A 13,846-nucleotide genomic window follows, 5' to 3' on the forward strand; every position below is an offset into this window, starting at 1 on the left:
TGTGTCTGTGCAGGCACTTCTGTCCCTGCATGAGCAGTCCTTCCTCTGGCTCCTCATTGGCCTTTTAATCCACTTGGCTTTGGCACAGTGCCGTCAGATGTGCCGGAGCCGCGATATGTAGAGCTTGTCAAGCGCAACCTTCCTTAACGTAACCCAGGCCTGCTTGTGAGCTCAGAGCTGGCACCATTTATTCATCTAGTCTTCAAGAGGAAAAAAAAAAAAAGTCCCCTGCTGTTATCTGCTGAGCAGACTGTTCAAAGCAGTAATTCTGGATCTACTTCCGATGGCTCAAGAAGATGCACGTTTTTATGCTGTACGTAGAGCAATTTGCTGTTCCGAACGGCTCCTCGAGCCCAGGGCTGGCCTACATGCCATTCTGCTTACACAAAATGACAAGCTGGAAGGTGATGTTTGTAGCTGACCTGCTCACTGGCTCAATCGCAGAATGCAAAACTGTCCAAGAGAAATAAAATGGCTGAATACCATCGCTTGTTAGCCAACCTCCGGCCCCAAGAAACCAAAGACAGTGGAAATGCAGGGTCATCAAGACCAATCCTAGACCAAGTCCAAAGGAATGTGTTGCTCCCCGTGCCTCAGCCCAGAGCGGAGGCCAGTGCTACTTGCTAAGAATAACGGGAAGGTAAATGAACGAGAGCCGACGTGTTGCGAGGCTCGGCCAATGTTTGCCGTCACTGGGGAGTCGTTCTGTTTTTACAAGCGTGCGATTCTCTGAAAGCCTTGATGAGCACTGTGCCTCCTACCTCATGCCCCAGCCTGAGGCCTTAGCAAGCTAATTCACCCCCATGGAAATGTTCCACCCCAGCACGTGGACGGTGGTGCTGGGCAGCACCGAGCATCGTTGGTAACGGGAGCCCCGACCGCTTCAGCACGTCCGGCTACAAGGGGCCCTTTAGAGGTGGCGTGCTGCAAAAAGAAGTGGGATAAGTTGTTTGTAGCAGAGGGCTGGCAGCTCTGCCAAGGGTATCATGAAGTCTGAGACATCTACACTTGCCCAGCAAGTGAGGGCACCCAGCTAAAATGTTTCATAAAGGGTCAGGTACTACTGCTCTCACCCTGCAGAGGCTGCTGGTGGAGGGGTTGTCTGACCTGTACTAAGTGAAGAGTTGGTGCGTCTGAGTGCTTTGGCACTGCTAAGTTCCCAGCTTGACTCAAAGGGACTGGGTATTTTTCAGGGCTGGGCAAGAGCAGCAGCGGGCTGCAGGGACAGGGAGGAGTTGGGTTGAGCCTCCTACCTGGGATGAGTTCTGCTCCAGGCGTCTCCAGATCCCTTGGCTCGTTTTGCCCTGTTTCCTGCAGGTGCCACCCTTGCTGCGCTCAGGTTGGTCTCCTGCAGCCAGAAGCCGGTGCCCCGCTGCCACCTTTCCTGCCATGGTGCTTGGGGTGGGGCTGTGCCCAGGAGCCAGCACTGTGCTGCAGTGAGGATGTGGGCAGAGGCTCCCCCGATGTCTTGGACCGTGTTGTCACAGAAGGGGAGAACTGGGCTGGAATGGGATTTGGGGGAGAACCCCTCTTCCCCCTGTCCTCATTGTATCCAGGAAAGATGATGGCTCCTAAGGGGGTAATTCATAGCCAGCATGTCTCGGCACTAGGTAGCTGCAGATCTAGGCTGTAAGACGGACAAAAAAATTAAAAGGAAGTGCTCAGTATCCCTTTTCCTGAGCCAGTCTCTCCAGCCTCGGCTACCCTGGGAACTTGCTCAACGGCAGAGCAGGAAAGTAGGACGCTACGGTCTCCCACCACATTGTCGCAGGCAAGCTAGGAGTACGGGCTGAATGAATGGACTGTAAGGTGGATAGAAAGCTGGCTGGAGCATCAGGCTCAAAGAGTAGGAGTCAGTGGCTCGATGTCTAGTTGGCAGTCAGTATCAAGTAGAGGGCCCCAGGGGTCGGTCCTGGGGCCGGTTTTGTTCAAAGTCTTCATCAACGACCTGGACGAGGGGATGCAGCGCACCCTCAGCAAGCTTGCAGATGACACTAATCTGGTGGGAGTAATAGATACTCTGGAGGGTAGGGCTAGGATTCAGAGACCTCAGCAAACAGGGGGATTGGGCCCAAAGAAATCGCTTGAGGTTCAACAAGGACGAGTGCAAAGCCCTGCACTGAGGAGGGAGCAATCCCGTGCACCGGTGCAGGTGGGGGTGGTGGGCTGGGCAGCAGCTCTGCAGAAAAGGACCTGGGGGGACAGGGGACAAGAAGTTGAACAGGAGCCGGCAGTGTGTCCTTGGTGCCAAGAAGGCTAGCGGCATCCTGGGCTGCATTTGTAGGAGCATTACCAGCAGTCAAGGGAAACAATTCTCTCCCTCTATTCAGCACTGGGGAGGCCACATCTGGAGTCCTGTGTCCAGTTTCGGGCAACAAAAATGGTGGGGGACATGACTTATGAGAGCAGGCTGAGGGAACTGAACTTATTTGGACTAGAGCAGTAGTTTTCAAACTTTTTTTTTTGTGGACCACTTAATTTTTTTTTTCTACAAATCAAAGCATATAGCTCATATTTTAATACCAGTAGTCTTACCTTGCAAGTACAGATGTTCCCACTGTTCCACAACATTTCTGCAGCCCACCTGAGTGGAGCTTGGGGACCAGCGTGAGAACATCTGGTCTAGAGGAGACGGAGGGGGATTTGGTAGCAGCCTTCACCTCCTTGCAGGGGGGCTGCAAGGAGGATGGAGCTGGGCTGTTCTCTGTGGGGGCAGATGGCAGGACAAGGAGCAATGGGCTCAAGTTGCAGCAAGGAAAGTCGAGGTTGGATATTAGGAAAAACCCACTCGCTAGGAGGGTAGTAAAGCCCTGGAACAGGCTCCCCAGAGAGGCGGTGCAGTCTCCATCCTTGGAGGTGTTTAAGACCCAGGTAGACTAAGCCCTGGCTGGGATGATGTAGTCAGGGCTGGTCCTGCTTGGAGCAGGGGGTTGCATTAGAGACCTCCTGAGGTCCTTTCCAGCCCTCACTTTCTGCGACTAAGAAACTCTGCATGAGTGCATGCAGATAATGAACCAACAGCCTTGCAGTGAACCCCTCCAGGCAGGCTTGCAGCAGAAACTGGGCCTGTCTCCCCACGTGAATGGCGATTGCCATAGCTGCAATGCTGAAGCTAGAGGCCAAGAGCAATGCTCCACTTGCTTCTAGTCCCTGAGAGTGTGCAAAGGCCTTGTGTCCCCGGGGCCGGTGAGGATGCAGTGGCTTGATGGAAATCCTGCTTTCAAGGCGGTGCTTCCTGCCAACCCTAGGGCTGGAGAAAACCCTCCCTTAGGGCAGCAGGAGGAGCAGACCGAGGTTTCAGAGCTACCCTGCGTGTGTTGCACCTCCACAGAGAAGAGCCGTACAGCTGTTAGGAGTTCCCCGAAGCAGGCTGGGATTGAGGTAGAAAAACTCTTCTGCTAGCCAAACCACAACACTGATGCACAGCGCTGCGATTACACTGAAAGGGAGAAGAGATTCCTGCCCAGAGATCAATTTTATTCCCCAACATTTGTCTGAAGGACGAGCAGCAGTTTCTGGGTAAGACATTTGCAGTGGGTCAGTATTTCAGTCTATTTTTCACAGGGTGTATTGTTCAGACTCCCCCATTTCCCTGCCCCAATGGGTCGGTGATTAAAAACTGTAAGTTAAGGTGACTGCAAACAGAGCGAGCAGCGTAGCCCTTAAGAGCTTGAAAATGATTTATGGCATCACGCGTGCTTTTGGCAAACCTCTGTACAAAACCTGGACGAAGCCACTTCATGACCACATCATTGGCGAGCGGAGTGGAAAAAGCATTCTTCCTCAATCCTTTGTCAGGAAAACAACCCCCCAAACACCTACGTCTCGGTCCTGCGGAGCGTTAGCAGGCCTGCGAGGAGGTCGTGGAAGCAAGCAGACTCGCTATATAGTATAGCGTTGCTGTGCCGTGTGCGCCATCTCCTTGCACCTTCCACCCCTGCCCGCAGCAGCTGCTTACCTGTCTGGCAGCTGTATCCGCATTAGAAAGGGTTTTGCTACGACTTGCTCCTGTGGCGGCAACTGCAGTGAATGCTGCGTACGCATGCTGTGGGCATGGGCCACAGTGCTGAAGACCACCCAGCCCCTCTACGCTACACGCTTTGCTCTTGGTACCACGGACCTACCCACCCCCCCCAGTCAACTGAATGACCACGAAAGGGAGACATTAGCACACGTCTGCAACAGCCGGCGGAGGAGGGTTTCGTATCGGAAAGTGAATACGTGGCCTGGGGATGGTCTACTGAGCACGATTCAAAAGCACGACACCCTCCCCGATGCACCTGCAGGCATGAGCTGCAGGAGTAAAACAGATCTGTCTGCCGCCAGCGGGGAGGTGTGCAGAGCCCTTCTTGCCCCCCCTGCCAGGAGAGGAGGCTGTTCCCGAAGTGGAGCCATGATGCGAGCCGATGCTGAAGTTCTGTATCTAGAAAATTTCCCTTAAAAGGGCATATTTGGAGTTGGGGTGGGGAGGGTTAACTTCTATGTTTCTGCTTGAAGATGCAAGAAAGCAGGGCTGAATTGCAGTTAAAGATGCAAGCAATTCCAGCACCACCAGCGTGCTCTTAGTACGAGATCCTCCGCATACTCTGAATTGGCATTTCTTCCCCTCCCCCCTAAAAGTACATGATGGTTTTGAAAAGAAAAGTTGGTGGGGAACCCATAAAATTGCTGCTGTCTTGACTCCTGCAAGAAATGGGACAGGACAGCAAAGCAATTGCCAATGATTTTCAAAGCACCAGCTGGCCATTATAATTAAATGCATCATCTTCCAACTCAAGCAGTTCTGCATGCAGACACTCAGTTTTGGGGGAGCTGGATGACAGAAGACGTGCCAAACTTGAAACTAACCCCAACATGGTTGCGTTGCAGGAGCCCGTGACAAAGGCAGGTTCCTTGGCAAGTTTTACCACCCTTGTGGAGGAGATGCTTCTATCACAACGGACTGATTGCAAACCTGGCCAGCAAGCATTGCCGCGTGGTTTTTAAGGCCTATTTTGTTTCTTTTCCAATTCAAAGCTCTTTAAAAAAAATCTTGCAGTGCAATCACAGCCACTTCTTGTTGTGAAGGGAGGGGAAACTTCAGGCTAAGAAAGCTGCAGGGGTAACTATCAGGAAAAGGCTCCACGTGGACGTCACAGTCCATCCTCTTACGCTTATCTTCTTTGGAAAGGCAAAGGGCTGAGCTGCCCAGGCCCCATGCTTTCAACCTAAGACTTCAAGGCTCTTATCTGTGATCCGTCCACCCCAAATGCCACCCTTCACCTGGGTAGGAAGTTGCTAGTGACACAAGCCTGGGATCATGTGTTAGGTGTTCCTGTGTTCACAGGCATGTAGCAATCAGTTTCCACGTTTCAAAGCCGATACATAACAGTTTGGTATATTAGGTAAAGGGGGAACCATTTTAGCCATGCTTGATCTTCAGCAAAACCCCTTCTCAAACTAGGGATGCTGATATTTCTTATAAATGTGTTCATCTCTTTAGATCAAGGCCACCACTGAGACTTCTCCTATCCCTCTGCAAGAGCCTCCTCTGACGCACAGCATGCAACTGACTTCCCAAACTTCAGAAAGGAACAGACAGGCTTGGTATATATGACCAGGGATGTTTTTCAGGAGCTGAAGTGGCCAGTGTTTAGTATGCATTGTTAAATAACTGTGGTTTCTAAAACGATCAATGCTTTCCCCACACTTGTCTGCCCTTTACATACAGGCATACAATTTCTATTGGCTAAAAAGCCTCCATTTTCCAATTAAACTTTATTAATGTCAAAAAATAGAACTTACAGTTTCACATATGAAATACGAGGGCATAAATGGTACAGGCCTTGAGTAACAATAGGTGAATAATGCTTAACAAGCCAAAGCACGTAAGGGACAGCACCATTCATTAAGGTATGAACTCAGGTTAAGAAAGTCTAAACACTAATGCAAACATGCTTGTACATAGCTATAAAGGGGGAATAATTCAGTCCAGAAACAAAGGGAGATTGGGCTCCTCCATCTCAAGAGTGAACTGGAAGCAACGTTGCAGCCAACTCCTCCAGCACTCACGCTCTGGAGGAAACAGCAGATGAACGAAAGCATTCACTCAGCAATGCCTGCTTTTCCTTTTTTAAACCCTCATTTTGTTGAAAATGAATCTTGAAGGACCAGAAGCGTGAGGGGCAACAGCCCATCTGTGTGCACTTGTTGGTGAAAAGGCCAAGCAGCAACACCAGCAGCATTAGCCGAACCAAATGCAAGAGCTGCACGTTTTGTTTCGCGCCCCCCCCGGGCTTGGTGTTCAGATGGAGGTGGATGTCCCATTGCAATCACACCAGTAACTACTTCACAATTAATGGGTGCTGGGGAGGAGCAACTTTCCCACCTTCTCCCTCTCCACCCTCCAAGTACCCTTTCGGTCAAAAATTAAGTAGGATTCATCTGAGTATTTAAAAGGAGCTACATAAATATGAAAGCATGTATATAAATGAAGAGAATATACTGCATTTATTAACCATAAAGCTCAACTACTATATAGAAATAACTGTTGGTTCTAGTTTAGACCAGCTTCCTTGGGATACTTCTACCTGCCTAGCGCCCTCGAGAACCAGGACTGCTCTCACGGAGGGAGCCGGCTGTCGCTGAAGTCCTTTGCAGAGCTGTGCTCCTCCTCCTAGTGCTTCTTCCAGTCAGTAACTGGCAAGAGATGGGGATGCGGGCACCACCTGCTCCAGACCGAGTTGTGAGACTTCGCCCTGTGAAGGACGCTACCCCGAGCACGCCTGCCCCTGGAGGAAAGGGAACTGGCCGGATAGGAACTGTTTCTCAAAGGTCACCACCATTCCTGGGTATGTGTTAGTAGCAAGAGCCTCGAGAAGAACTGGATTGCATTTCAGTTCCTCCTCCTTTGCACATATACATACGTTACTACTGCTGATGAGAGAGCGTGATAGCACTGGATTACCTTAGAGCTAATTAAACACAAAATGCACACTGCAAGTCAGTTCAATACATTAAATCATAAAAAAAAAATCACCACAGTCATTTAAAAATCACAAGGCTATCTGTAAGCGCCTGCCAGCAGGCGTGCCCTTGTGTCTGACTACACTGATTAAAGAGAGTCAAAGTTCCTGCTAGTGACTCTGTACTTGTAACAAAAATGTATGAAACCCTGGTAAACTAGCCCAGACTACAACGAAGAGAGAAGGTATTCCAGTACAGGTATGTAATCTAAGCTAGGGCATGGTTGACTGCATACATTTGTGCTACATATCAAAGCTACTGTAATAAAAGTCTGAGAAAATAAGTATTTAAACATTTAAAAAAAAAAAAAAAGAAAAGAAAAGAAAAAACACCTCACATGCACCTCTGGAGCAATGCTGACTACATTAACCTAAGCCTAAGTGCTACCTATTCCCTTTCATTAGTGTCTACATAAAATGGTGCGATTAAGACATGTAAAGTACATTTCAAATCTGAAGGGGAACAAGTTTTATCCATTTAAACCTGTGCAACACAAAAGAACGTTGTTGCATCATCTCTCCCTCTCCGCTCTGCTTTTCAGTTGTTAGAAAGACGCAGTACGTCCCACTTGAATTTAAGATCTCAAAACCGTAAAGCTCTTGTGAATTAATGTGAAGGCAGACAAAAGGAAGGAGGATTTTAATATTCCAGCAAAGAATCTTTTCCCATCGTATTTACTTGAACAGTACTGATCAATAGACTGACATTTTGAATCAGAATTCATTTTATTGGCGCAGTGATGAGGTTGGAACCAAAATGTACTTTTCTGACCTGAATACTGCCTTTTTGGGCTATACATCAGGAAAAGTTAGCCAATTTTAACCCTCTACTGAACTGAACCAGTATCCAAGTGGTTTGCAAATTAAATCCAAATGCCAATTTGAGTGGGGTAATGGTTGGAAAAGATTATTTGTGGGGATCTCATATCAAAAAGGATCTTCCTTCCTTTTCCCCGCTGCTGCCCTCCAAACTCACCGTGGACTCTCAAGGCCATGCCGGGTTCTTTTAAGCACCATCAAGGGCAATGCAAATCCTGCTGTGGAACGGAAAGGGTCAGTTTTTGGGGATGATGCACCAATACACTTCAGCTCCCTCCATGCTTATGTAAGAGCAAAACCAGGGTTTGTTCAGTAAAATAATTCAGCGTGGCTTGAAGATGTTCAGGAAAGAAGCCTTGGGCCATTCTTAAATAGCACTTTCTCTTTCTGAGCATCATGGCCGTTCACCCACCACCACAACCCGCTTCAGAATAAAGTTTTTCCATCAATGACGTCAGAAGCCCATACCTGGATGTAAATCACAGTACACCCTACTTAGGCCCGTCTCCATCAAATCTAAGTATGAGGACAATCAGGTCTTGCTTTCTCTTGTATGATTTGGAAAGAGGATCTTACCTGGTTCCCCTCTTGCCGCATGTGTCCAAAGCATTCAGAGAGAGTTTAACAAGCCAAGTGCAGCACTGAAACAGCAAGCTACCTACCCCTGAAAACTCTGATTTAAGCACTGATGCTTACCGAGAGTGCCACTGTCAACAGCTAGAGGTGAATGTTTTAGAAACTATAGAAGTGACTCAAAAAAAATCAAGTGCCATTGAAAGTCTTCGCTGGAACTCTCTGCCACAGGCAGGAATAACATACGAGCAGTCATTTTTCATTGCTGGTGGAAAGTTTTACTCCAAGACATCCCTTTCTTTGCTAGAAAGAAACACCACTGGCAAGGAATTTCCTGCTGCGTGTTTGAAGAGTGCAACTGGTAGCTTAACTGCCCTGCCCCAGAGAGGCAGAAAGCCAGTTTGAAGTGGATGAATCTACGGCATCTTGCCTCCCATGCATGCCTCTCTCTTTGTTACTGCTTTCAGGAACAACACCGTGATTTGCAAACCCAGCATTGCGGGTAGTGCCTGAAGACAGAGATACTAAAAGAGTGAGCGCTACTACAAAGACAGGTACGTGGCAACTCCTTATGCATCGAAAGAGTTAAAGCACAGACCCTCAAGCCCCTGTGTGTATGCGGTCCGTTGAACACTGCCAACAGTTCCACTGGACCGAAGGGGACTACTCACTGCTGTACCCAGGGCACCAACGGTTGCAGGACAGAGGCCTTGTCACATGGCACTGCCAAGAGCAGTCCAGTCTATACTTTCCTGAGTCACACTTAGGTTTTGCAGTTGTCTCTTCTAGATGAGATTTCCATAGGAAACTCTGAAGAAGATAGGTTTTTCTCCTAACAGTTTGGCACAAATGCAGATCATGTTTAACACAAACGAAAAGCAACAGACGGTTGGGTAGCAAAGACTACGTTACAAAATGTATATGGCAAATTTTAGCTGTACCAAGAAATATTGGAACCCCCCCCCCCGCCCCAAGTTGCAGTTGCTGGCTGTGACAGTCATCACTGGAAACGATAAGCATTACAACAGCCTGGAGGGTGTATATTTAAAATGAGCATTTTATAATACATCTAAAATACACACTCCCCTTCCTTCCAGGCAGTAACACACTTCAGAGCATTTTTAATCATTTCAGACAGATTTAAGCAGGGAGGTTCTCTGTAATGGAGAGATGCTGGTTAAATTTGCCAAGCTGTGTGGCGGCACAGCCTGCTCTCGTTCTGTTCACTACCAGGTGTTTTTTCTGAAAAAGGCAGCAAGGACCAACTGGTTAGTTCCTTTCGAGACCCAGCCACTGAATTCAAAGCCCTTAATGTTTATCAAGTGTAAGACACCATTTGACATATCAAGTTACAATGCAAAGTTCATGTAACTTATGCCAATGGACTACATAGCAATTCATCCAGATGTGGCAAGAGTTCACTGCAAGGTTCAAACGCGTCGGAGAGGCACTTTAGCCAATACCACTACATTCAGCAACATTTCAAGGAAGTCTTCACTTTGCTCCTTTGCTTCAGTCCAGTCTCCGAGATTCCTGCAATATCAACTGTATCCGTCACTCAAGAAACCAGGCCTGCCACATTGCCAGCTGTCCGATGCAAGAAGTTCGCTCTCTGGGGGCTCTCTTTGGTGCTTTGCTAGCAGGCTTTTTGTGTGTTTTATTTAACATTTCTGTCTTCCCACAGCAGCTGCGGGTCCAGTCACAGAAGACCACCATGGCCATCAAGGAGCAGGAGAGCGTTATGCAGAAGCAGGACTCAAGAGGGACGATCCCCAGCATCTGGCTGGAGAGAGATGCCGTGGCACTAGGCTGAGAAGGGCTCCCCGAACCGCAGGGCAGAAGGGGCTTCCGCATGCTCAGAAGTCAACATAGCAAAGGCAACACAAACGCAACGAGGGGCTAAGTGCAGAGCGCTGGCTTCACTCCACAGAACTGGAAGTCCATGTTCTTAGCATAATAAGCTTCAGCTTCAAATTCTACCTCCAACGGCCCATCGTATTGTAACCAAAGTGCTAACAAAGATTCTGTGAAATGGCTTAAACTGGCATTTAGTTTAAAAACCATCTTGTGCTTTGCAGCTGATGCTTTCTCTGATCGTGCGAAGACTACAGGGAATTTATTTATTATGCTTTTTTGCTAAGGGTTAAACTGATTCCATTTTCCAGAGTCTTTGTTTTTCCCCCCAGGAGATGTTGCCTTAAGATACGCTGGAACAACGGATGCTTGGGGAGCCCATTTGTGTAAGGACCTTGTCTAGCCATTGCAAAGGGCCATTAAGATGCAGTTCAATCCAGCAGGGGGTACTGGTCACAGTCTGCCGCCTAGAAGAAAAAAACCCACACAAATGTGACTTAAAAACTTTACAAATGTGAAGAGATTTTACAGCTACTAAAACATTCTTTCCTGCTTAGACAACAGGCCTGCGTGTTAGCCCAGAGAAATGCCTTTCTCTATAACACGTTTTTGGCACAGGCTGCTGTATTCTGAATGACACCGTTTTCCCCCTCCATTTGCCATCTGATCAGGGCAGGAGATAACTGCAACAAGCTATTTACTGCTGAAAGACTTCAAAAAAGAGGAACATCTGATCCTGGCAAGAGAGAAGGAAAGCTGTTATCTGAATGGCATTTTTCTGCTGCCTTTTAAGACTTCACTTCTCATAATTACATCAGAGCTCATGTGCTTGCATGTTATTAAAACAAAGATCAGGGCACTCCCCTCTTAACCGGGGCATTAGATTGTAGCGTGTGGTTCAAACATGGGAGACCACAGGACTTTGGAAAGAGTGGGGATCTTTCTCTAGGCATTTTGCTCGCATTCTGCGGCTGCCCTGTAATCGTGGCCGGACCCATGTAGCCAGGATCCATCTGTCCCTCACCTCCCACGCAGGGGAGCGTCCTGCAAACGGCTGCTGGCAGCATACGCAGTGGATTCAGAGCCTGTACTCGGGTGTTTGCATTCATCTCGCCTGTCGTCCTAAGGGTCAGGGTGCCTCTGTGGAGTTCAGTCCCCCCTGAGGAGCAGAGAGCTTTGGATTTGATCAACTCCCACATCTTTCCTGAGATATTTTTAGGCAGCTACTGTGATGCCTCTTAATCTTCGTGTTGCAGGACTAAACAAGCCAAGCTTTTTTAGGTGTGCTCACATTGTGACAGCAATAGTCCTGGCTGAGCTGTTCCCAATCCTAACTCTCCTACCTACTTCTGCATGCATGTTCCAAACACAGAAATCCACCAGTGAAAACACATCAAGGCATCCCCATGAGTTACTCTTGACACCTCATTTGTATTCCTTTAGCCCTTTAAATCTTCCAGTTAGAAGCAGGAAAGTTGAGCTAGATGGGACCTCAGGGGGCCATATCTAGTCCAACTCCCTTCATCTGCAAGACCGTTTCAGGCTGGACATAAGGAAGAATTTCTTTACTGTCCGAGCGCCCGAGGTCTGGAACAGCCTGCCATCAGAGGTGGTTCAAGCACCTACATTGAACAAGAGCAAACTGGATGCTTATCTTGCTGGGATCCTATGACCCCAGCTGATCTCCTGCCCTTTGGGCAGGGGGCTGGACTCGATGATCTCCCGAGGTCCCTTCCAGCCCTGATGTCTATGAAATCTATGAACTGAATACAAAGAGGCCATGAAGAAGCAGAACTGCAGAGTACTGTAAAAAAGTCCTGACATCCCTACTGCTCTGTTACACGCATCTGGGAGGCCCATAGGTATTTCCGAAACATGGTCATAACGCTTAGAAATCCACCAACCCAACTGCTTCAATACTTCCAGGGCTACAAAGCGGGTTTGTAGCCAGTGAAGGGAGAGAAGACTCAGCTGGAACTGTTGCCTCTGGTGATCTCTCCTTCTCTTGCCAAAAAATCCCTTCCTCCTATCTCCCCTCCCATTCAGTCCTAACTTCGCTCAGGCTGGACCCCCTCTGGGACACGGCAAGTGATTCCAGGAGGCTAAAAGGGCACAGAGCAGAGAGGTGGGGCAAGGGGAAGGGCGCAGGTCTCTCTCCCCTGCAGAAGGATGGCAGGTTGGATTTCAGCTTTTCGTCCAATAAAGGGCTGGAGCCTGGTTCTGGGCAGAGCCAGGTACAGGTGTTGTAGAAGAGGATGAGGAGGGGAGAGCAGAGAGAGACTAACTGTACTCCCACCTCAAGTTTTTAAGAGTTAAGCCCCCTGGGAGAAGAAAAAGCCAACACTTCACTGGCTGCAACTGAGCCCCTCAATAAGGCTCATGGTGCGACAGCTCTTCACACACTCAAGTGGCAGTGAGAAGAGCCAGGCTTGGCCACAGGCTTCTCAGCTGCCACCTCTGCCATCTCGGCTTTGGATCTTAAAATGGAGCCACGCTCCCTGTGAAACACCACACCTGTCCCCAGCTCCGGCACCACTGGCCAGAGCTGGCAGCATGCTATGCACGGCCGTAGAAGGGGGTGTATCGGCAGGGTTTTCCCCTGCATCGCTATTCAGCACCCCAGTGGTGTTTTGCATTAAAGGGTGTCTCGCGTGCTCTTTAGGCAAGAGAATTGCAAGTGAGAGCAGAACAGCTCGCACACATGCTCCCTGGCAGCATCTCTGAAGTTTATGTACCCTTCAAATCCTGGAAAAAAATTGAACAATCTCACTGAAATGAAACACAGACCATGTGCCTCCCCTCCTCAATCCCTGATTAACACAGAACAGACCATCCGTTAGCTCAGCACCACTATCACCTGGCATGCTGCCCCTCACCCCCCACTCTCAGGTCATTAGCTTCATGCTTTATTCTGCTGCTCTGTTCAGAAGATCAGACCTAGCGACAGTCTATCAGCTCCAGGATTTCAGTAAGTTCACCCAGCGAGGCCTTCGGTGGCTTTCTTGCTTGCCTGTATTAGAACATTTGTGTCATGGGCTTCTTATGCAACGGCCCCCCCACCCCGATCTCTGGCATACAAATGCGTTAAACGGCCCGCCAATTAGATTGCTCAACTGGCTAAGCAGCTAAACCAGAGATTACTGAACAATGCCCTGGATGCGGCTTTCAATAAGATTTTCATATGAATCAGTTCAACAAATAACTGCGCTATGACAAAGACAATTAGATGTAATATTTCATGGCACGGAAATGAAAGAGCAAGAGACCAGCTCCGCCACGATAAATGCACGCGTAGAGTTTCACTCACTACAATGCTCTAATGAGATAGCTGATTTTCCGTAAGTCAGACTCATCTGGATTTCATTATAGACCATGGCTAGGAGCCAAGGCTGAAATGGTCTGGCCTGGGTGCAGGATGATTTCAAAACAAAATGGACTCCAAACATCTGGAGAAATGAAGAAAGTGGGAGAGTAATGTGAGAGGCCCAGGCTTGGGCTGATACTACGGCATCTCCCCTGCTGGTGCAGGAGACTGGAAAAGCAGCAGCGAGGCACGTCTACGAGTTTACCAGGAGAAGGTTACAACTACCACAGAT

The 13,846-nt window shown here is 48.6% G+C and overlaps 1 protein-coding gene across 3 annotated transcripts in view; it reads right to left on the reverse strand.

Annotated features, from left to right (window-relative positions):
- Positions 1-5,738: 5,738 nt before the first annotated feature.
- The window catches only part of SMAD3 (SMAD family member 3), a 92,629-nt gene continuing 84,521 nt past the window's right edge, over positions 5,739-13,846 (reverse strand). For all 3 annotated transcript variants that reach the window (XM_090028369.1, XM_090028368.1, XM_090028367.1), the window contains one exon: positions 5,739-10,717. In XM_090028369.1, coding sequence (XP_089884495.1) covers positions 10,594-10,717 — 124 coding nt within the window. In that variant the 3' untranslated portion in view covers positions 5,739-10,593. The remainder of the gene's footprint in view (positions 10,718-13,846) is intronic.

This window comes from Crocodylus siamensis, chromosome 15, assembly GCF_052110815.1.
Source record: "Crocodylus siamensis isolate JL-2025a chromosome 15, ASM5211081v1, whole genome shotgun sequence".
Lineage (NCBI taxonomy): Eukaryota > Metazoa > Chordata > Crocodylia > Crocodylidae > Crocodylus > Crocodylus siamensis.